Source organism: Amphiura filiformis, chromosome 18, assembly GCF_039555335.1.
Source record: "Amphiura filiformis chromosome 18, Afil_fr2py, whole genome shotgun sequence".
NCBI lineage: Eukaryota > Metazoa > Echinodermata > Ophiuroidea > Amphilepidida > Amphiuridae > Amphiura > Amphiura filiformis.
In genome coordinates, this window is record NC_092645.1 from 2904576 (window position 1) to 2930483 (window position 25908).

The 25908-nt window shown below is 37.2% G+C and overlaps 1 protein-coding gene across 1 annotated transcript in view; it reads right to left on the reverse strand.

Moving 5' to 3' along the window:
• Window positions 1-1359: 1359 nt before the first annotated feature.
• Window positions 1360-25908, reverse strand: part of LOC140139346 (cubilin-like) — a 29867-nt gene continuing 5318 nt past the window's right edge. The window contains exons 5-15 of the mRNA XM_072161124.1: window positions 23785-24132; window positions 21421-21477; window positions 18898-19254; window positions 15789-15845; window positions 11340-11690; window positions 9235-9291; window positions 7091-7438; window positions 6005-6061; window positions 4494-4853; window positions 3925-3981; window positions 1360-1742 (exon numbers count right to left, since the gene is read on the reverse strand). Coding sequence (XP_072017225.1) covers window positions 1549-1742; window positions 3925-3981; window positions 4494-4853; window positions 6005-6061; window positions 7091-7438; window positions 9235-9291; window positions 11340-11690; window positions 15789-15845; window positions 18898-19254; window positions 21421-21477; window positions 23785-24132 — 2243 coding nt within the window. The 3' untranslated portion in view covers window positions 1360-1548. The remainder of the gene's footprint in view (window positions 1743-3924; window positions 3982-4493; window positions 4854-6004; window positions 6062-7090; window positions 7439-9234; window positions 9292-11339; window positions 11691-15788; window positions 15846-18897; window positions 19255-21420; window positions 21478-23784; window positions 24133-25908) is intronic.

Sequence of the window (25908 nt, forward strand, 5' to 3'; positions counted from 1 at the left end):
TCGTGGAACTTTAATACTATTTTGATTTGCTCCTGGCCTGAATACCTGAAGGTATTTTCACAACACCAGTACTAAATGAAGAATAAAGCGCAGTACAACAGGAGAAACATACTTTGGTGTCTGGACGGAAAATACACTCTAAGTAGGAAACAGGTTGCGGAAGCAACCAAGAAGGCTAACAGAACACTTGGGATGGTAAAAAGAACATTCCAGTACAGGAGCAAGAGGATTATTCTTCAACTTTACAAGTCCCTCGTCAGACCACATTTAGACTAGCGGCAAATATAATACCAGAACTGAAATCCAAACCATACCACGAAAGACTAAAGACATAATCTCATGACAATGAGCTACAATGGAAGATTGAAGGAGGGAAGCAGACTTGATCCAAACGTACAGAATATACACAGGAAATGACAATATAAAACCGACAGACATGTTCCAACTAGCAGAATACCAAGCTACAAGAGGCCACCCAAATGAAACTCCAAAAACAACACATGATAGTAGATACAAAGCGCTACGCGCGTACATCTTCAGCCAAGGAGTTATAACAGACTGGAATAGACTACCCAATTCTCGCTATTCACAAAGAACACGCGCCGCCAATAGTTTGTCGATATAATCGTATTGACGTATCGATAGAGAAAAATTCGATTGTGCAAATCCGCAAATCACATTATTACCATGCTATTATTGAGTATCGATTCGCGTGTAACACCTTTATTTTGACAAACTAAAAATCAATATCACGTGTTCCGCATGTAATCGATGAAAAATATTCTGTATTGCGCGGACTTGATGTCGACCTTTTCCCATGATACATCACGATTACATCGCAACCTGCTGGCGGCGCCCTTATTGTGAATAGCGAGAATTCTACAGTATTAGCAGGCGGCGGATGACATGATCGCGCCGGCAACTAGTGAAACCGCCCGGCCGTATGGCATTTTCCATATACTCGGTTAGTTTTGTGGGGTTCATTATCGAACCCCAACGGTTTTAGCTTGTATTTATATTATCTATCAACATAGGCCTATTTGTTTGTGATATCTCAAGCGTTTTAAAATTTCAAAATAATCCCATTCAATTACACGGTTGACGATGAAAATTTGCTGAATTTAGGGACTGCACGTCATACACCACCTGAGTATTAGCTCCAACAAAAACAACTTCAAAACCAAGCTCCAACCCTTTTCGGGTTACTAAGGTCGAAAAGCCCACTCACTAAGCCATATTATGAACCTCCCTCCCTAAAAAGGATTTTGCAACCAAGTGAGAAAAGGGCGGAATTGTGTGGCACTTCATGTAAGTTCATGTAAGTCTCAGTTCTTGGCAAAAATAATCATTCGTCCAATTCATTATTCATACATGGTCAATATTAACCGTTTCTTACCGTTGTCCGCTTCGTCCATTACCACTAACGAAAATCCTTGTTCTGTCTCGTACCCGTCTGTTATAAATTCAAACGTTAAAGTCTCATTAACCGGAGATATGATGCGTGCTTGAGGTGTTTCATGACCGGTGTAAACAAGAAGTCTTGGATTGTCAATAAGTCCAATGTACAAAAGTCAAAATCAGACTGCAACTGGAAATCCGGAATCGAGCGAGGACTCTTCGCTTCGGTGCTGGTGTTACTCTCCACTCACACTGAAGGTTACTGGGGTAATTTCGAGGATAACCAGATGATTGTATGCTGACGATGCTGCCCTCAGATAACTGCAACATTTCATCAGGACAACCTGTGAGAAATAAATTAAAATTAAGGGATCTGGAATGAGCATTTTAAGCGTATCGACAGTATTTTTTGTGGGACCTGAGAGCACATCAGACATATCGAATTGCATTCTGAATACGAAAATGTCCTTCTGATATCAAATAATTTTCATTTTTGGAAATTCGCGATATAATACAAATTTTATGACAAATTATTAAAATTTGATATTTTTGATATATAACAGTCCTCGAAGTAAATTTTATAAATCTAATGATATATTCTTAAAGTGTACGTAGCTGGGAGGAAAAGCCGACGATCAATTGAAACTTTTGACCTTTCATATTGAAGATATGGATTTTTTTCCCAAAGAGACCTAATTTTTTTGGGTGTTTTGGAAAAAAATCCATATCTTCCTTCAATACGAAAGGTCAAAATTTTCAATTAATCGTCGTATTTTCATCCCACCTACATACACTTTAAGTATAAATCATTAGATTTTTAAAGTTTACTTCAAGTACTGTTAAATATCAAAAATATAAATTTTTAATGATTTGCCATAAAATGTGCATTACATTGCGAATTTCAAAAAATCACAAAAAAAAGAAGACATTCTTCGTATTCAGAATGCAATTCGATATGTCTGATGTGCTCTAATGTCCCACAATAAATACTATTCAAACGTTCATACCCCATCCCTTAAGCAAGTTACAAATTGTGTATAGTCTGGTCACTCTATCTAAACAGCTACTAGTATGGACCAAAACCACTAATTGCTCGCTAATTGATAATAGCCCCTCCTGGCCAGATTCACAGCTTGAGTAAATCATGGTACATTTATATGATAAATCAAATGTTCTGTACAGTTAGCTGGTGGCTTGTATGTCAAAGAGGAACTGTTAATTGGTCAGTATCGGGGGGATGCTTGGGGATTTGTGGTTGGGCATTCATAACCAGATTCTTACCTCTATTGACAAGGCAAAAATTAATGTATGTTTAGCTAGCCTGAAAAAGAAAGCGATTTGGTAAACAATTTTGCTGTACACTCGAAGTCTGGTATGACGTAGTCATGGTAGTTGAACCCTTGTATTAAATCAGAGTGACATTTTGATCACGTATTTACAAAGGTGTGGGTGGTAGAAGAGAATAAGCCCAATCGGCATTTGGAAGTTTGCAATGCATTGTAGGACAGTTTTTGCAGTTTTAGGACACTTTGTCCTTTGACCTCTCAGAAAATTCAGAAATATTGGGTTTTTGTACGTACAAAATATAATCTAAAATGTTTTACAATGTTTAAAACAAATATAAAAAATATTAGTATTTTATAAATTAATTATTTGGTATTTTTAATGATCAAAATTGTGACAATAATAAGAAAATTAATAATAATTACGTCAATTTTCCTGATATGTCAGAGGTCAAAGTGTCCCAAAACTGCTTTCAAAAACCGGAAGTTAGAATGGCGATTGGGCTTATAGCAAAGACACTAATAATTTATATAATTATGCTCTTAGTGTGTTATATTGAAATTCTTCTGGACATGGAACTAGCTGTATAATTATTTCGGTTTACCCGTGCGATACTCGGGAAGCTGTCCCTGGCTGCAAAGGTTGGTAGACTATGGAACTGCGCCTATGTTCAGCTGCGCCCCTGAATGTTGTATAATGGTTTTTAAAGTTTTGTCTTGGCTTACAGTTGTCAGTGTAAATTGTGCAGAGTCTAAATTTATTTCTTACGCCAACACTAACATTAAAATATATGTTAAGCACCTTGGTCTGGGACGGACATTTTAAAAATGAATTTAGAAGAGCAGCAACGACATCACTTGCATTACATGTTAAATCTACATCATATGCAAAATTTGAGGAAATTCGCACAAGTCCGTTTTATTTTAGGGCCATTTGTCTATAACTGGACTTTACATGTAGCCCTATGGAGAGAGTGCCCGTTGAGGGCGCTATAACCCCATTTTAGGAACAAAATGTGATTTAAAAAAACGGACTCGTGCGATTTTTCTAAATTTTTTAGAGTATGTAGTATGAACATGTAGAAATATAATCAAGTAGTTGCCCTACCTGCTCTTCTCCGAAAAAATAAAAAGTCCTATACCTCAATGATAATGAAACCTAGGTGTAAGGGACACAGTAGCATTATTGTGAAACACATACTTTCCTCATGCTCTAAAACATGGATAGAAGTACTGCACTTACCATAGCATGTCGATGTATCCTCTCTTATTTCCAAACCATTCGGACAGATGGCGTAATCTAGGAACGTAAACGTAAAAGGTTATTGACAATTATATTCTGATTGGAAGTTCCACGATGGGCCATGATGTGCGATGGGGTTTTAAGAGAGTAGAAAAATGTTCTTACAAGCTTAAAAATATGGGTCCACCAAATTTCGGAGCGATCGGGAAATTTCTTTGACTGGGCCCAAATATGGGCTTGCTACTTGTTTCGACAAAACAACAAACATTGGGCTGTGATATTTTTTTGGTTTATATCCGAAATGCTTTAAACTAAACAGTTGTCTATAAAAGTACATATGTTACCTGTTTCACCCTTTTAATAATTTTAAATAAATTTTCATTGCCTCCACTATCCTCAATGGATACAATTTTGCAATGAATGTATATAATACGGTATTATTATCCTAATAATAATCAAAATATTTATTGTATCCCGAATGTACTTTCAAAATATATGATAATATTCAAAATTTCATAATATCATGCTGCACTGCACAAAGTCAGCAAAAAGACAATATAATTTCTTACCTACATCCGCCTCAGAGTCAAGAAGTTTCAATGTAAAACCGCCATATGTGGAATAAGTGTCTGTTCTAAATTGAAACTGTAAACTTTCATCAATTCCAGATAATATGTGTTGTTGCGGCGCTGAATAACTACTATAAGCAAGAATTCGTGCATTACTAATAGTTCCAATGTATAAAACATCACGTTGGTCTTGAAGGTCGAAGTCCAAAAATTCAACTAGGACCCTCCTCGTCGGTGATGGTGTTACTGTCCACTTGCACCGAAGCTCATCATTAAATCTATTGTTGTGATGTATGGATGACTGTACGGTATAGGTAATGACATCGTTCATGGACAACTGAACTACCTCGTCAGGACAACCTGTTTGAAACAAAAGTAAGCAAACAAATGTAAACAGCTATACCATTCAGCAAATTACTTCAGCGCTAGCGGTGTCCGTCTGCCCTGTCTGATTATCGCGTAAAAAGAACAAGGTTACGCGTTGCTACGCAGCTTTACCCGCGAATGAGGTGCCAATGTGATCTGATGATGACGTGATTCAATTACCCAATCAGAACCCCACTCTGCTGAAACCTATAACGAATTGGTGCAGCATCACCCACGTTAACTTAAGGTAATCGGAGCATGGCATAGCGGTGATTACATTCAGATATTGAGACATTAATACACTTGGTGGTTTCTATGGGGGATATACCAAGGCTTTTATAAAGGGAATAATTTCCGTGTGCATAATTTAATTAGGAGGGGTAACGCTTTCGTTTTGAAACATTATTGGCCTTAACTTAAGAACCGCAAGACTATGGAAATATAAATCCTTGACTTAAAGGCCATTCAGTGATCCCAATGGAATTGTTACGAAATTAAAAGTGAAGAATAAGTCATTCAAATTGTCATTATTAGGTACTTTTGAAATGACAAATTTGGCAAAAACGAAGAAGACAGCAGTGTTGACAAATTCAAGTACATGTTGCTATGGCCAAAAAAGTGTTTGTTTGCCCAGACACGACCGACCCAAAAATTCCAAAAACATCAAACACTTTTTTTAACAATGATATAAAAATAATGAAAATGATGGGTTTTTTTTCAAATAAAAATGCCAACTGCCACTTGAAAGTTAATATTCCTGGCAATCACAGCTTAATATCTTACCAGAACTACCAACCAAGCATGACAAGTATGGTCTGGGATTTTGTACTCCAGCCCGTTGCCCTTGCAACAAGCATGCATTTAAACTGAATTTAGAAAAGTACGTGGAGTGCATTGATTGTGTATAATGTGTATCTGTTGGGCTGTGAATTTTGGTCCAGGAAGGTGTTCCATGTCAGTGCAATTTTGCTGTTGTGTCAGTTAGACAACCGCTTGTTTACTGACATGTGTTTAGAGTAGAGTATTTAAGTAATCGTGTGTGCAATTTGTGTTCATTTTCATGGAGAGGATTTTAAGATATAACCTTGTGAAAAATTATAAGTTTCTTTTTGAGGCCAGTTTATCAATCGATGCATTTTACTTACCAAAGCACGGAGAAGTATCACTTTTAATCTCCAAACCATTAGGACAAAGGTTATAATCTAACAAAAACGAAATCAAATTAATTTGATTTATTACAAAAATGCAACATATTCTCATAGTTTCCGTGAATAAGATATAATGTTACATTACGTACATTTTAAACTTTAAACTTTGGTAGGGGTGTGCCACCGCCACTTCCGAACTTGGAGTCTAGGGAACTGATCGGTCAGAAAAAAGGCGGTTTGCGGCACTGAAAAGGGGGGATCTAGGTTGACTGAACACATACGTAGGACCACTGCCTCCTCGCCAGACCCCGGGCGCCAGACACAAAACACTCCATCACGCGGAAGGATGTGAAGGTGCTAGATCAGGACTCCAACTGGTTTAACAGGGACTGAAACCACCAATATCAGACACCACCTCAGTTTACACAACAAGAACAAAGGCCGCCATCAACTACCACTGGTTTATTAACCCGGTCTGTCACATGACATCGCCAGCTTATAGTAACAACCAAGATCAATCAATAAACCAATTCCATAAGTCTAAAAATTGTCGTCGTGTCAAAGGCTCACGTGAACAATAAATTGGTTTTGTGTATCAGTTATAAAACTACAGTTGACTACTTTAATCAACTACCTTCGACTACTTGTATATTCATAAATACGTATTTATAAATACGCACGTGACCCATGGGAACGACAAAATTATCTCACATGGGGGACTCCAAATTTGTAATGTTATCAAACACAACATTTAAAAAATATATATCGACGGAATAGTTTACAATAATATTTGGCGGCCCCGGGATTTTTTCCGGGGTGGGGTATTGGGGGGCAAAGTAAATTTCTGGGGGAGCAAAATCGACAACTTTTGTGCAAAATTGCCCCCAAAGGGAAATTTACGTAATTTGGGGGGAATTTAGCCTCAAAAGTGTGGGTGGGGGAAAACTGGGAGGGGGAAATATTTAGGGGAATGCCCCTTGACCCCAACCCCGTAGCGCCGCCACTTGCAGCACGTAGGTGGTCACGTGCGTATTTATAAATACGTACTTATAATCGAAGCATACTGATAATTGCGTTTCTTACCTGAGTCTACTTCATCAGTAAGTAATAATGAAAATCCACGAAACGTGCTATGTGCGCTTGTTGTAAATTCAAACTGTAAACTTTCGTTAATTGGAGATACAATGTGTGATTGCGGCTTTCCCGTCCCAGTGAAAGCAAATACTCTTGGATTGTTAATGGTTCCAATATACAAAATATCACGATGATCTTGAATGTAGAAATCCTGAAATTGAACTAGGACCCTCCGCATCGGTGCTGGGGTTACACTCCACTTACACTGAAGATTAATGGGATAATCGTTTGGGTAGCTAGATGATTGTATTGCTATGGCAGCATTGAATGACATTTGGATTATTTCGTCAGGACAACCTGTTTAAAAATGAGCAATAGCAACGTTACAAATGAGGCAAGATCAGTGTGGAGTTCGGGCTTCACCCGGAGGGTGAAAGTGCATATAGGAACAATGCCAAAAACTACGTCACGCCGGTCACGCTATTGTTCGACTTAAACTACATCATTCGCCATTTTGTAAATATTAACGCATGATCGTTGCTTTGAAGTTTCCACCGGATAGTCTGTGGATAGCGCAAGAGCATGCTTTGACCATGCGCAAAAAAAATGAATATCATGAAGATGTTTAAGATTGATTCTTAGATGTTTCAAAATTACCGTCATATTGCATAGATTCATCAAAGAATGGTTTGAAGTACTAACCTTATTTAGTAATTTTAAAAATCGGGAGAATTTTACAAAATCAATGTTTTTACCTGTCGGTATTACAACTCGTGAAACACATTAGTGATGTGCCTGGGTGACCTAATCTACTAACCTTTAACGTTTCCTCTATGAACTCTAACCCTCCTGCAATATGGCGCCTATTGTCTAGAGTTAAACTACATCTTTCGGTGTGTTACGTAATACTACGATGCCTATCCCATTATATCGATCCCTGGCTTCACCCGGGGTCGACAATAGTGCTTGGCTTGACTGATACTGGGTGTCTAGACACGATAGTAACATGGTAACAATAATATCTAAATGAGTCGCTGCATCGCTGCAAAACATTTCGAGTTACGATCACAACAAACTGGACAGACAGATTTGTCTCAACTGGAGCACAAGCGTATGACAGGGCAGACTGAATAATAACATCACAAGAAGAAAATTCATTTTTTTGTTAATATTTCAAACCAGATTACGGTGCAATATCCGAAGGAGTTACTCTGTTCTGAAGTGAGTGAGGTACGACCCATTATCACAGTCTTTGAGCCCAGAGAAGAGTCAGGGAACTTGAATAAATTAGAAAAAGGCAACCGGAAATGACGTAACGATTCAGATGATGAGCCCTTGGTATAGACAATAGGCGCCATTAGCGGCCATTTTGCTTCCTACATGTGTACAATGTACACCATTATTCTGTGTCGTAATACTTTAGTACACAAAAATATATAAGTTAACAGGTTTACAATTTTAAATTGTATGTTGAGCATTACAATATAAATTCTGTTGAACATTAAAATATATCCAGTATATCCGGTGATTGTTGAGGTAATACATGTATGCTTGATAGAATTAGACCGTCTGACCGCTGTTATTGTCCTCCGTCGTCAGTGTAATTCCAGTCAATCCATATAGCGTTTTGCGAAGTTGGAGAAGACAATAGCTGTAGTGACGAACAAGCATGCGTAAAAACATGATGTATCCTAGGTCCCGTTGTAACCGTTTGACCCTGCATTACTCTTATGAACTCTCACCCTCCTGAGAAAGCTCTTGGATTTCTAAACCAACCCGCTTTACTGATTCATTTTCCACATGACGTCACTACGGCGTCATAATGTAATTGAGCTCTTGCTAAAGTTTTCTATGCGCAGTGGAAATGGATTTCCGGCTTTGAAGAATCAGGTCTCTCATATTGCTTTTAATAGCTGGAATATTAGAGCGAGAAAGAAATTTCCCGCATCAATTCATAATGCGCATATAAAACTCCATACAGTTTATTGGCAAAGTGAACACTTTAGTAATTATCAGTGTTGTAGTCGAGTCATCGACAACATCCTAGTCTGAGTCCGAGTCCGAGTCATCGGCTTTCCGAGTCCGAGTCCGAATCATGACTCGAATCCGAAACATGGACTCGAGTCCTCCAACACTGGTAATCATGCACTTACCATTACACGCGACAGATTCACTTGGTAACTCTAAACCATTAGGGCAGAGGATATAATCTGGTAAAAGAAGTGATATATAATGAGTTATTCGAAAATGTAATATAAACCTCTGCAGAGTGATCCAAAGAAGAACTTGTATTTTTACATATTCTAAATAATATATCTTTGTAAGAATATGTGGTGCAAAAATGGAAGAAAAATAAACTAAACTGAGCCCGTTTGCCATCAAAATTCAACCAACATTTTTGCGCACATTGTCCCAGTGAGAAGGATAAGGACAAAAGGGGCAAGGAGGCCGTCTTCCACCAAAATTCATCCCAAATTTTGTGGAAGCTCGAAGACTTTTACATATACATTATCTCTAACCCACCGATAATACCGGGTCAAAATGATGCAACCGGAAATTATTTTACGTCTTTGTGCCCTCAACAGGAAAATCACACATATTTACCTTAAAAGTACTTGCAAAAGTGTTATTTTTGTGATTTCAGCAATGTTTCATGTTGTAAAGAAAAGAAATCACAAGTATGACCCTGGATTTTTAATATTTGCATAAAAGAACACTAAATAAACAAAAAATAATTTAAAAACAATACATCTCATACCTTCATTAGTTTTATTCCCACAATAATCACTTTGTGAATATGTATATTTATTACAAAATCAGAATTTTCCTAAAAATCGGGTAAAAAATTGCGAATTTTGGGAATCTTTAGAAGGCCGTATCTTCAGGCGATTCAAAAAGTTTTGAAAATCATTTTGCAGAAGGAAATGGTAAGTAACTTCATGGGTAGGTTTAAAATTCTCATGTGACTACCCTACTATAAATGTCAATATTAGTATTTCACAATTTGCACCAAGTGTTCATGCTTCAGAGCACGAAATCAATAAAACAGTTTACGAGTGGATATTCATACGTAGTGGTAGATAAAATGAATTAAAGTTTTAACTTCAACACTACACTATTTTTCGCTCACCTGGTACGTTTTCACTAGTCCGACTAGCGTCTTCAGCAGATGGTGATGCTGTGATGATATCATGTCTACAATCGGGATATCTCTCACTGATGATGTCATATGATTAACATAATGACGTCATATTAAGGATGTTACAATGTAATTTACGCGGGAGGAAGAGGAAGACGTTAAACTTCCATTCCTTGATTTAGTTTGTCGCCAACCGGATGGAACTCTCAATGTCAAAGTTTACAGAAAACCAACGCACACAGACCAATATTTTGAACTTCTCCTCCCATCATCCGCTTGAGCATAAACTCAGTGTCGTAAGAACGCTACTACACCGCGCGGATACTGTTGTCACAGACCCGACAGATAAAGAAGAGGAGACAGCTCATGTGAAGAACGCATTACAGAACTGCGGCTATAAAGACTGGACTTTCTTTCGCGGCCAACCAAAGGAAAAGGACAGTACCGGTACTTCTCAGAACCAAGACTCAGAGACTGCAAATAAATGTTTTGCCACCTTACCTTACATAGAAGGTTTTTCTAAGAAGTTACTCAGACCTTTCAGAACCGCGGGAGTATCCACCTCTTTCAAACCACAGAATACGCTTAGGAGTGCACTAGTTGCCTCTAAAGACAAGACAGATCCCTTCAAACAGTCTGGGATCGTATATGAAATAACCTGCGCTGACTGTGACGCTAGTTACATCGGTAAATCTGACAGGAAGCTTGAGAAAAGGCTTAGCGAACACAAGTCTACTGCTGGCAGCTCCAAATCAGCGGTTAGGGAACATGTTGTAAGATACAAATGTCACCAGATGGATTGGGAAAACGTCAAGGTGCTCGAATGGGAACAAAAAGAATATTCCCGGAGAGTTCTGGAAGCCATCCACATAAGGACTCAAAAACCAAGACTAAATCGCGACCAAGGGCTTGAAATAGATCCTATTTGGGATAACCTACTGATGCCCGGGGGCGCTACATCGTAACATTCTTATGACGTCATTCTGTCAATCATATGACGTCATCAGATATCTGAAGACGCTAGTAGGACTAGTGAAAACGTTCCAGGTGAGCGAAAAATAGTGTAGTGTTGAAGTTAAAAATTTATTTCAATAAAACAGTTGTTTTAAAATGACTTACCTTGATCCTGTTCATCAGTTACTAATAATGAAAATCCACGATATCGGTGATAAGGATTTGTTGTAAATTCAAACTGCAAACTTTCGTTAATTGGAGATATGATATGTGATTGCGGTGTTGTATCTCCAGTGTAAATAAGTATTCTTGGTATGGCGATAGTTCCAATATACAAAAAATCTTGGTTATTATAACCAAGGTGGAAGTCCTGGAATTGAACTCGGATCCTCCGCATCGGTGCTGGTGTAACTATCCACTCACACTGAAGGTTAGTTAAATATCTGTTGGGGTAGCCAGTTGATTGCATAGTAAGTGACGCATCAAAGGACAATTGAGTCACCTCGACAGGACAACCTATTAGAAAAAAAGAGTAGCACAAATAATATCTGACCGTAATAAGTTCAGTCATATGAAAAGGTTTGACTACAAAAACCATTCTTCTTCTGCATCTTCGTCAGGACAAATTTAGTTCGGCAGAGGTGGGCCTCGAACCCACGCCTCCGCAACTAGCCGGTATCGTATACTTTCAACGTGCTAACTCGTTCGGCCACCTAACTTATTGGTAACCATCTTTAATTTTAAACATAGGCAACTCCGACATATCGGTTATAGCATTCACAATACCATGACAAGAAAAGACAAAAAACGTACCATATTTTGGAACTTTATCTGCCAAAAAACATTTAATGTGTACTATAGCGCTAAATCGTTGTTAAATTACGTGTTCTATATGCTATGCTTATTCATATGGAGCAATACATGTCCTGCAAGTTGCATTACGAACTGCATCCGAACTCCATTTTGAAGCTGACAGAAGTAGATGTTTTTGGTAAGGCATTGGATTGTTCCAGTTTGCACCAAAAATCCGCGTAGAACCCCTAAATTTATTTACGAAATTAAAAAATAAAATTACCATGACAACATAACGGTAATCTTTTGAGGGGTTCTATGTAAATATTACTTTAAATGTTACCGTCTTTTTTTTCTATTCTATTCTATTCTATTCTATACAAGCATTTATAAGCGCTCTACAAAGAACACAGCGCTTTACAATGAAAAATATACAGTAAGCAAAAGAATTAAGGTACCAGTTGTGTTCACTCCTGCATATCCTAAATAATGACAAATGTGTCAAAATTAAAACAAGCAACCGATGCCTGTACTCTTTAGCTCTGATTTAAGACCTTATTTGTTGAAATCGGTTGAGAATTAAAGAAACGGTGATCCAAAACCTAATGAAGATACGATATAAAAAGTTGCACTTTTGTGTTTTAATCAATGAAAGCACGACGCTAGTTTTTCATGCTAATTAATGAAAGCACGGCGCTACTTCTCTTGTTCGCGAACGCTTTGTGTACAAATCAATAGGGCATGCAATGTGGCAAACAGCAACTTTTTCATTTGCATCTTCTTTGGGTTTTTGGATCGTCGTGTCTTTTTTTCTTGAACAATTTCAACAAATGAGGTCTTAAATTCGAGCTAAAAGATGCAGCTATTAGCTGTTGGTTCCAATTATGACAGATCTGCCTTTATTTAGGATATACAGGGGGTGAACGTAACTGGTACCTTAATTATTTGGCTTACTGTATATATAACAGGAAAATACAAATCAAAGCACATAAAGAAAAAGTGAGCAACAAAAAAAATAACATAGGAATAAATATGTTTTCAAGATACGCTTGAAGCAAGACACAGACGCCGCTTCACGGATCTCAATAGGCACGTTATTCCAAATGCGAGGAGCATCGACAGCAAAGGAAGAATCACCCACCTTTTTGTGAGATCTCAGAGTGGACAGACGGGTGCAGTCGGCTTGAGAGCGGAGTCGGCGTCTAGCACCAAGGGGATCATTACTTCTTTGTAAACAAATAAGCTCCTCCAAATAAGAAATAGCTTCACCATGGAGACATTTGTAAATATACAACAGGATCTTGTACTTAATTCGCTCATTAACAGGGAGCTAACGCAATTCCTGCAACAGGCCAGCAGAGGGCTGGCCTCGGCCACAACTAAAAACGAACCATGCGGATTTGTTTTGGAGACGCTGTACACGCTTAAGATCTACTACACGTGCACCCAGCAACAGAGAGTTTGCGTAATCAAGCGCGAGAGGACCAGCCCCTGACAGCATCGTGGCAAGCTTCACGGGTAATGGAGCGACGAATCCTCCAAAGGTTCCTTATATGAAAATTTATAGATCTACAGAGGGAGTTGATTTGGTCAGACATGTTGAGTGGATAATGCAGACATTGCTGAGCTCTAGATTGACAAGAGTTGGTAAAATGCGGTTGCTAGCAAAAACGATCAACTCTGTCTTGGCTTGATTGAGTTGAAGTGTATTAGCAACCATCCAATCATTGATCTTTGAGATACAAGAGGTCAAGCTAGTTAGGGCTTGCTGACAGTCACCCAGGATCTTTGGATCAAAATCAAGGTGTAGCTGTATATCGTCAGTATACACATGAAACATAATACCGTGATCACGTATGATATCCCCAACAGGGGTAGTATACAAAGTAAAACCCAAAGGGTCGATAGTAGAACCATGTGGAAGATAATATTTCAACATGTGATCTCTGGAAACTTCATTTTTGATGGTAACCTTGGTTGTACGATCACATAAGTAAGATGCAAACCAACGATTTACAGTACCCTCTATGCCAAACCTACATTTGAATCTTTGTAACAAAATGTGGTGATCAACCGTGTCGAATGCTGCTGACATGTCAAGTAACACCATTAAAATAGCCTTACCATTGTCCAGAGACTGCAGAATAAGAAGTGCAGTCTCTGTACTATGGTGTTTCTCACCAATGGTCTCAGCATCTGACATGTCGCAGCTTTTTCGACGATTTTGGAAAGGAATGTTATATTTGCCACAGGACGATAACTTTTCAAGGAGTTTTGATCCAGGGTAGGCTTCTTGATTACATGTGTTATAACAGAACGCTTCAGCTTTGATGGAAATGAGCCTGTTGCATGTGATGAGTTCACAATTCTAGTAATAATTGGCAACAACGTAGGTAGATTTTTCAGTCTTCATTGTCACTAAACTTTAAAAATATGGTGTATGGAAAAAATTTAATTGATTTAATTCTATACTAAATCAGTTGTGAAGTAAGTAGGTATCAAAAGTCGTTAAAAAGATGTATATTTAATATTCGGCTTTTTCCGGAGCGGTCACAGGACTACCGTGAAAAGTGCAATAATTAGCATTAAAATCAAGTTGTTTTTTTACATATTTTAGAAACACTTGGTCAATGGCGTGAGCTGCTATGGTTATGTAGGCCTATCAGGAAAATTATGATATACATAAATATTGAACTCAAGGTAGAGCGAAACAGTCATACTTTTTGCTGTAAGTATACCAATGAAAATAAATGTTCATACGCTCGAATCTTGACCTTGAGCTCTCTTTTTCAAAAGATAAAATATACCATCGTATAGTCATGGAGATGACAAATTAAATTCATGATTTTTTTATATCAGCAACGCAAATCGATGGTTGGTTCCGTTGGTTTGCGATCTACAAAGTGAGGCAAGGCATCGATCGGTTATGAATCTCTTCCTCGGCCCTTTGTCAAGGATTATTGAAGTTTTGGTACGACAATTGCTCATAAACATATGTCTAATTGTTATTTAAATATCATATTGTTATTAAAAATGATGTCGACCTTGATAGTGGGCGCTAATCAGCTACCTTCGGCTATTTTTTTAAATTCGTATTTATAAATAAGTATACGTGACCCATGGGTTGTTTGATGTGATCATTTAATAGTTTTTTAAACAAAACATCATGTACAACCCAATTTTTAGGCTTAAAGCAGTCAATATATATGTATACAGATGCTTTTGAGTCATTTTCAACTTTAATTTCCTCTTATTTACAACATTATTCACTTTCACAGCATTTTTAAAGCTTTTTCGGATATAAAATGTATCTATTTATGACAAGATTGGTGGCGCTATTTAGATACTGGAAATTACTCTTTCAGGCTTTTAATAATAATATTTCCTTTTATTTTTTGATGAAATATGTATACAAAATTTCTTGTTGCTTGTTTCACCTATTCCACCTGTTTCAATGGCAGTATTGATTACCCTTGCAAATTAAGAAATATGATTTATGATAAATAGCGCCATCTATAGTTTGCATTTTCTTAATAATGAAGCCAATTCTATAAACATCAAACAACCGTGACTGCTGCACAGTCTCGTCTTATTTACCGCCAAAAGGAGAATCGCTTTCCCGACGCAGGGGGTGTCTGAGGGGGATGAAACCCCTCAGTAGTGCGAAACTTCTGCAAAATGAAGACCTAATTTAGTGAACATGGATATATCCCCGTCTGCAGGCGTATCCCAGTTTATAGATATCGAATAAATGCACACACCCAACATACAAATTATCATTATTATGATGGTCTGTTCAATTTATAAATACATTGCACTTACCAAAGCACGTGGAAGTTTCACTTACTATCTCCAAACCATCGGGACAAAGTATATAATCTAGAATAAAATGTAATTTTCAAACTAAGTATTAATCAAATGATTAAAATAACATTAACCATACATTCATAATAGTACTTTCATAAAAAACTACCATTGCACGAGTTAAAGCCATAATGTGCGATCTTATAATATAAAATTGGTTAATTTCTATTTCAAACCTGATGTTTGGCATATTTGTAATATATAAACATGTCCGAACTTGCACCTAAATGGACTTAGACAAATTTGTTGTGTTTGTAGATTAACAGAGCCAAGTTTGACAAATAGTAATACAAAGTCATAATTTCATGAAATTATGACTTGATGTTCTCTGTTCTCCTGAATAACTACATGTTAAACAGCCAAAATGACCAAGCGTTTCTTTCACTTTACCTTGTTATTTCAGCTCAAAATGGACAGAAACCCTTCCCAACAATTATTACCAGTACTATTTCAGTATAGAATAACAAATTTAAATTTCGAAGGAAATCGTACATTAGGGGTTTAAATCACTACACAGCATAGTACCATCACAAGATGCCACATAGTCTTATCCTGAGAGTCCTATGAATTATATAAAACGTGTAGAGAAGAGACTAGAGGGCTTTATATTTGTACACAAATACACAGGCGGTGATGGAAGCGATATCGCCAATTTTGAGGTCGCCATTGGATTAACACATAATCATGAAATCTTCACAAACAATTCTAAATTTGTTATGTGGTGTAAAAGCAAAATTATCTTACTCTAAAACCGTCGGGGTACGACGATGTACCACACTGCAAGTATGTTAATTTTCCATTTGTAATTGCTAACCGTGTATTTTGAATGGGGCTGTCAGCCCTGTATCTTCGCCAGCCTCGTACGTCACGTGTTGCGCTTCCTATGCCGCCTGCAAATACTGCTATACCCGCATGTAATCGGTGTACACAAATTTACAGTCCTTATTTGCTGAGGACTTAGGTTGCTGTTGTCAGTCTCTCTAATTCAAAGTGAAGCTATGCAATTTGATAGATTGAAATTCACAATACGCAATTTGATTAGGGGAAAGCTATACCAGAGGGAGTATGTAAATTAAGTGGAACGCTTAACGCTTCACACACAGAATGTCCAATTATCATCATCTATAATTATTATACGCTATTGAAATTCACAATATGCAATTTGATTAGGGGAGAGCTATTCCAGAGGGAGTATGTAAATTAAATGGAACAGCCATTTCAGAGGGAGTATGTAAATTAAATGGAAGAGCCTATTTTGTGCCCATTTCAGAGGGAGTATGTAAATTAAATAGAACAGCCAATGGGTATGTAATTTAACTGGAACAGCCTTAACGTTTATGTCATCTATATTATAATTACGCTATTGTCTGTGAATCTGTTTAGTCCTACGTGTATGGGGTGGGATGGGATGGGTGTTATTAACAATATAATTCTCAGGTGCAATCTGTGTACAAACTCTGAGCCCTGAAGCTGCTTTATTTGATGACAAACGGACGGCCCTTTTTTAACATTTAATTATCTAGTGCTATCAGTAGACTCAAGCTGGGCACTGTAGCTGCTTTATTTACTGAGTAACGGCCGGCCCTATGTTTTAGCGTTTGGGGCCTTGGGGCCCATATTATGTGACATATGGGGCTCATATGTACATTTAACAATATAATTCTCAGGTGCAATCTGTGTACAAACTCTGAGCTCTAAAGCTGCTTTATTTGATGAAAAATGGCCGGCCCTTTGCTTTAACATTTGGGGCCCTGGGGCCCATAATATTTGACTTATGGGGCTCATGTGCATAAGTTGAAATACAATTCTCAAGTGCAATCAGCAGACTCAAGTTGGACATTGTAGCTGCTTTATTTACTGAGTAACGACCGGCCCTATGTTTTAGCGTTTGGGGCCCTGGGGCCCATATTATGTGAAACATGGGGTTCATATATACATATTACAATATAATGCTGAAGACCTGTTAGTGTACCAAATCTTAACCCTGCAACTACTTCATTTGCTGAAAAACGACCGGGCCTGTGTTTTAACATTTGGGCCTCTGTGGCCCCTAGCCTTAAACATCTGGGGCCAAAATGGGCAAAAGGCACATCTACAACTTAGGGCCCATACATGTGCCACATATGAGCTCTAGTTCCCTTGTAGTTTTATAGCTAGCCTTGCCAATCTGTTGCCCCTTATTTTAATATTGGGGTCCATGGGCCCATAATATATGACATATGGGGCTCATGTATACTTGTATATATAGAGTACCCCTGGATCTATCAGTGTACCAACTCAGGGCCCTGAGGCTGCTTCATTTAATGAGAAACAGCATGCATTGTATTTTTACATTTGGGCCCCTGGGGCCCGTGACCTTTAACATCTGGGCCCGTGACCTTTGACCTCTGGGGCCAAGATGTGCAAAGGATAAATTTACAGGGTAGTGCCCATAAGTGTACCACATATGGGCAATGGGGCCCTTGTAGTTTTACCGCTAGCCCTGTCAATCTGTTACCCCTTATTTTAACATTTGGGGCCCTGGGCCCATAATATATGACATATGGGGCTCATGTATTCTTGTATTATATAGAGTACCCTTGGGGCTATCAGTGTACCAACTCAGAGCCCTGAGGCTGCTTCATTTGATGAGAAATGGTATGCTTTGTATTTTTACATTTGGGCCCTGAGCCCCGTGACCTTTGACCTCTGGGGCCAAGATGGGCAAAGGATAAATCTACGGGTTAGGGCACATAAGTGTACCACATATGGGCCATGGGGCCCTTGTAGTTTTAGCGCTAGCCGTGACAGAATGATGTGTTTGATGGAGGAGGAGGAGGAGGAGAAGAAGAAACAACAGGATGGTAATATACCCGTTCATGCTTCGCGTGCGGGTATAAAGATGAGTCAACCACTCGCACCACCACACACCCAGCCCACCAACTCACAACCCCACACGTCCACCTGCACAAAAATAAAATTCCCACCAACATACACGCACTCACCCCACACCTGTAAAGGTATTCTAAGTCCACAAGTGCCAAACTTGGCGATTCATTTCTGAAAGCTTCAAATTTTTATATCTTACCTTCATCTGCAACATCAATTAGCAATAATGAAAATCCACGATGACGATGAAGCTCCCTATCGTCTGTATTGAATTCAAACTGCAAACTTTCGTTAAGTGGCGATATGATATGAGATTGTGCCATTCTGTCCCAATGATAAAGAAGCGCTCTTGGATTGCCGGTAGTTCCAACATACAAAACATCACGTCCACCGGACCCAAGATCAAAGTCTAGGAATTGGACACGGACCCTCCGCATCGGTGCCGGTGTTACTGTCCACTTACAATTAAGGTTATTTGGATAACTGTTGGGGTAGCTGGATGACTGTACAGTAATAGTAGCATTTACGAACATTTGAATGACCTCGTCAGGACAACCTGTTTAAAAAATATGAGCAACAAAAAAGTAATGGTTTCTGCAGGAACATGTTTGAGTTTGATCATAAAGTGCTATAAACTCTCGATATACGAGTATGGTATGGTATGATTCAAAATGCGAGACCAAGTTTGCACTGAAAAGGTCAAGACAATGCTACGTGACTAGATCGTCACTTCAAAAAAGTTGGATTTTGACACATAAGGCTACAAAATTGTGCATAAAACATAAGATGGCTTCTTTAGCTATTACATTTTGAAAATGTAATGGTAGATTTCAAGCTGCGATTGGTCTTTACACAAAAGCGAACAGTCCAAGGGACTATATTTATGTTGTTCATTAGAAGTCTATATTTAAAATATATACAGGGTGTCCCAGAAAAAATTACCGAGTGAATAAAATTGAACGTAAGTCACAAAATAGACATCAGAATCAAAAAATTTGATTTGATTCGGTTGACTGGTTCCGAAGAAATAAACGATTGCATAATGCGTGCATCCATGCAGTTCATTCCAGTTTGATCAACAGGGGCATTTTTTCATACTCGCTCACTGCTTCCTAAAGTTTGTGTATCTCATTAAATTTTGTCCATATTATCTATTAAAATCCGACGGTGTTATGTCATTCATGCTTTCAACGAAGATGAATAATAGTTTGTCTGAGAAAACTTTGATTTCTGGAATTGGAAGCTCTCCAGCTTTAATTCTTTAGGTTGTGCAAATATATTATATTTTAACTTTACAAAGAACATTTGAGCCAAGAATGACAAGTAATTACAGCTTTACGTGTGATATTGATGCCATGTAACATTAATGTTGAAGTTTTAAAAGATTTAAACTCTGCATTACAATTTCTTGGAAATATTCCGAAAACATTAATGTGTGTGAGAAATGTATAAGCCAGTTGGAATTCTTGATGTAGTTATTCTTTATGCAACATTTATATCAACATTAACAAAAAAATACAGAGCATCATCTTACATGCAAGCCTTCATTTTCAATATCGTGCAGGTTTTCAAATTTGAACAAAACCTAATGAAATGTTTTTCAAGAAACATGTTGTTTAAAAAGAATGAAAAGGATTTCATAGAACAAAATATGAAGCCCATTGACAGTTTAACCACTAGTGCGCATTGTGTTGAATGATCTTTCTTTCAAACTTGGAATGAAGTGAATTGACACATGCGTTATGTAATCGCTCATTTCTTCGCGATCAGTCAACCGATTCCAGCAAAATTAGCGTATAAGATGCAGAATAAGACGGGGCTACACGCCGATGTTCAGATTTTTGGATTATGATGTCTATTTCTCGACTTACGTCCAAATTTATTTGCCCGGTATTTTTTTCTGGGACACCCTGTATGACAGAAAGTAACAAACTATACCAAAATTGTATCTATCATTTGCCAGTGATTATGACAAAAATAAGCCATTATGATGCACAAAAAATTATTTTAAATAATCAAATTCCCAGCAAACACAAAAACGATTTAAATAAGTTATATTTTGGTTTTTGGTTTAGGTAAAAACGTTTTAATAACATTAAAATGTCGGGTTATATAAAGGTCATAATAACGTTTTAAAAGGTTTTGTATGAAAACACACTACAACAATATTTTTAAATGTTTTCAAAAAATATTATTGTAAACTATTTTTGCAAACATTTTTGCAAAATATTGTGTCGATACTTAAATAACATAATGTTAAAATGTTTGAACCCAGCAAACACAAAAATGTTCTTAAAATGTGTTTTTCAAAACCTTTTAATAACATTTAAATGTCGGGTTATATAAAGGTCATGAAAACGTTTTTAAAACGTTATTGAAAATATTTTGGGCAAACATTTTTCGAAAAATATTTTTTCAACCCCAAAATAACATTCTGTTTAGAATGTTTTGTATCAAGTTTTCAAGAATCTTTTTGGAATGTTATTAAAACGTTTTTATACCCTTTATATAACCCGACATTTAAACGTTTTCTGTAAAACATTTTTATTTGCTGAGCAGTAGATTATCAGAAAATGCTTTTTAAGGTTATGAAAACGTTTTATACTCGTAATATACCCTTTATATAACCCGACATTTAAACGTTTTCTGACAACCTTTTATAACCTTTTGCGAATGATGTCGAAAACGTTTTGTGTTTGCTGGGTTAATGCAAATCACTTACCATAGCATGCTGCAGCTCCACTTAATATCTCCAAACCATTAGGACAAAGAATATAATCTAGCAAAAGAATCAATTTAAAAATGAAATACAAACCCAAAACTCACTCAAAGTGTATAACGTAAATTATTAAATATCAGTTCCAGAAGCAATTGGACTGAATGGCTTGGTACACCATTCAGTTAGTTAGTATGTATCACTGAATGAACGTATTCGATGCCCGACGCGTCCGGCTCGAGTACGTTAATACATTTTATACGTTAATATATTTTGGTTTCCACCTTCCTTTTATAGATCATGTGTCTTTATTTTCGCTCGATTTTTTCTTTTTTTCTAGTCATGTACTAATACATTGGTAAAATCGTCTCAAACATGATATATATAATACTGGAAGCTTTGATGTCACTGTAAACCTAGCTTGTCTTAGTTTTCAGTTGTCGTTGTACAAATCAAAAATTTACTATGATATATATAATATTTCAACATTTTGATATACGACCATTTGAAAATAACTAAAAAGTATGTGGCTTACTTCTAAGATGTGAAAAAACTAGTATTATAATTATGGAAACATCTGATTATACATTTTTATGTACATTCTTCCCTACGTGAACGATTTTACGTTCCCGTTAAGGGAACTGGAATGAGCGTTTCGACAGTATTTTTGTGGGACATGAGAGCACATCAGACATATCGAATTGCATTCTGAATAAGTCTTTCTGATATCAAATAATTTTCAGTTTTTGAAATTCACGATATAATACAAATTTTATGACAAATTATTAAAATTTGATATTTTTCACATTTTTATATATAACAGTCCTCGAAGTAAATTTTATAAATCTAATGATATATTCTTAAAGTGTATGTATCTGGGAGGAAAAGCCGAATTTTTTTGGTGTTTTGGGGAAAAAATCCATATCTTCAATTTACGAAAGGTCAAAATTGCAGAAAAACGTTAAGAGTCCCACGTTACATCGCATGGTAAAAAGTGAAAAGAAACTGAACAAAAAGGTGTTGTTCAACGATGTTTCGTACAAAAGTACTTTATCAAAGTGATGAAAATTAATAGAGAATGTCTGCGAGCGCGGAAAACAAAAATAAGAAACGCGATGATAAAAGGTGCGTACTAAAAATGGCGCAACACGCAAATTAAAGCAGCGCGAGCATAAGCGATCGCAGACAAACTCTAGATATTAAATGAAATGCAAAGAAAGAGGAAGAGAGAGAGATGAAAATGAAGGAAGTAAAGAATGAAAAAGAAAGAGAAAAGAGAATGAAAGGAAGAAAGAAAGAAAGAAAGAAAGAAAGAAAGAAAAAAAGAAAGAAAGAAAGAGAAGAAAGAAAGAAAGAAAGAAAGAAAGGAGGAAAGAAAGGAAGGAAAAAGAAAAGAGAAGAAAGAAATAAAGAAAGGAAAAAGAAAAGGAAAGAATGAAAGTAGGCCTATGAAAGAAAGAAAATAAGATAAGAAAGAAAGAAAGAAAGAAAGGGAGGGAAAGGTTTTGTTTTCCGCGCTCGCAGATATTCTCTATTTCATCACTTTGATAAAGTACTTTTGTACGAAACGTCAGTGAATTATTTTATATTAAAACATCGTTGAACAACACCGTTTTGTTCAGTTTCTTTTCAAAATTTTCAATTGATCGTCGGCTTTTCATCCCACCCACATACACTTTAAGTACATATCATCAGATTTATAAAATTTACTTCGAGTACTGTTAAATATCAAAAATTTCAATTTTTAATCAGTTGCCATTAAATGTGTATTACATTGCGAATTTCAAAAAATCCAAATTATTTGATATCAGGAGGACATTCTTAGTATTCAGAATGCAATTCGATATGTCTGATGTGCTCTCATGTCCCACTGTAAATACTGTCCAAACTCTCATACCCCATCCCTTAAGAGATACCTATATGGAGTTTCGATAGTGGTTAACTAACCCTAACGCCAAAGGGCGTTTTTGCGACTGGATGGGAAAGAAGTAAGAAATAGAGAGAGAGAGAGAGAGAGAGAGAGAGAGAAAACAAACAAAGAAGTTGGCTGATCTGGTCGGGATTCGAATCAGAGACCCCTCGCTTGGCAAGCACTAGGTCGGCGACATGTAGCACGGTTCTTTCGCTGGCCCGCTTCCCGGCCAACAAAAGCGATTCTTTATATCACTGAGGGTGATTACGTGGGATGCGTGTACTCGCAATGCATATATCATGTAGTATTTTGTAATACCTGGGAGTGTTAGGGTTAATTAATTGAAAGACCTCCATGCGTTATTGAATAGAGGCAGATTCAGCTCCGTTGTATAAGGACGGTAATAATGTTTAATATGACTTTTACTATTTTATAACGAATACGAATTAATGTCTTACCGTTATGCGTTGTATCAGTTAGTAATAACGAGAATCCACGGCTTGTATAATAAGCGTTTGTTGTAAACACAAACTGTAAACTTTCGTTAATTGCAGATATTATGCGTGCCTGTGGCGTTATTATCCCACTGTAAGCAAACACTCTTGGATTAGCGAAATTTCCAATATACGAAATATTATCTTCATGTGGAAGGTATAAGTCTAGGATTTGGAGTAAGACCTTCCGCATTGGTGCCGGCGTTACTCTCCACTCACACTGAAGGTTATTGGGATAATTGTTTGGGTAACTAGATGATTGTATTGTAATGGAAGCATTCAAGGATAATTGAGTTTCCTCATCAGGGCAACCTAATTTTTAAAAAAAAGTGAAAAATAGGAAACAAATTAAGATCAGCAAAGAGATTCATTTGGTAGGATTGTTGAGATCATAAACTGGTTAATTATGCTAACCGAATCCAATAAATATTACTCACGGAACTGAGCTTTCACCATCTTGGCTGATGGGGTAAGGAAGAAAGAGCATCAGAAAGACACAGAAAAGTTCACTACCACAAATTTCACCAGACACAGTGTCAACACCCTGTATTATAAATATTTTTTTCATAGCTTCATACTCCGTTGGTGAAATCAATACTCTATTGTTGACATAGAAAAGAAAGTTTACATATGCATTCTGAAATACACTCAATCTGAAATTCAATACAAGCACCTGGATTTTAGGTGAATGGGCTATTTGTGTTCCTTTATATAATTGTAATTCTCAAAATTAAATATATCACAATATTTGCAGTAAAAATGTATCCAGAGCTAACAGCAATGGTCGCTAATTAGTGTATTTAATTTCAAGTTAGTGTATCAAAAACAAAACCTGGGGTTTACCTCAAAACAAATCGAAATTCCTTGTAATAGCAATACCATATGGGATACTAGAGCATGCGCAAATCGTAATAATTTGTTGAATAGAACTTGGTGGTATCTCACATGATAGTCGTACTATGCTTAGCCTGAGTCGCTCGGCCTATCTCGAACAAAATCGCCATGCGTAGCTATTGAAAAACGAGAGGATTCGCCGTACTATCACGGCAATTTTTGACACGAAGATATAGGGATGATGACGCTGTACCAGAGCCAGCAGAAAGCTCTCTACCAACGAACAGCACAAGTCCGCCCTAACCGACCACGTAACACAAGAAAATCATGTCATCGACTGGATAGAGACTCAAACGCCTTCTCAAGAAGAGTCAGGGAGGCCATCCAAATCAGAAAAAGGGCAAGAACTCACTCAACGGCGACGAGGGTGCATACTTTCTAGATCATGTACATGACCCACTGCTTAAATCAACATCACTTCCGGGTAACGAGGATGCGTCATTAGCAACCAAGTTTCGCGGGAAAAGCAGTGGACCAGTTCATCTGTGATTAAGCCATCAGCCAAGATGGCGAAGGCTCAGTTCAAGTTCCGTGAGTAATATTTATTGGATTCGGCTAGCATAATTAACCAGTTTAAAATTAAGATCAGCTTGGAATTTGGTCTGTAATGTGCTAACTTTGCTTACGGCATGATTCACATACGTGCACTCTTAATACAAAATAACATGTTTGCATTGAAAATACAGCATATTATTCAACTGGAGTTTGATACCAAGGCATCACAAAGGTCTTTTACCATTGGAGACTTTTTTTATTCAAATCGTCATGAAGGCAACGAAATGAGTTTAATATAAACTATTCCAATTTGAACACTTTCGAGGAGCTGTCTTTCAAATACTAGTGAGAGCTATTTTTAATGAAGTTGTGAACTGCTGACGAAATAGGAGACGAAAGATACTGAAGAATAAACTGATCGGCGTATACAATGCATCACAGATCGTGTCAAGCTGTATCAAAGTATTCTAGACCTGTATATAGGGCTATCGCATTGGTTTTATACCATCATGTATACCGCCTTTGATGTGTATACCAGAGGAGTAATTAACTTAAAGTACAAAATTAATTTTAAGACATTTGGTTTTATTCATATTTTGATGCTGGCATTTTCTTTTAAGGTGAAGTAACTGGAAACTTTGGCGGCATACATAATGAAACGAAAGCATAGTTGATTGTACAGACTTAAAGTATTCAAAC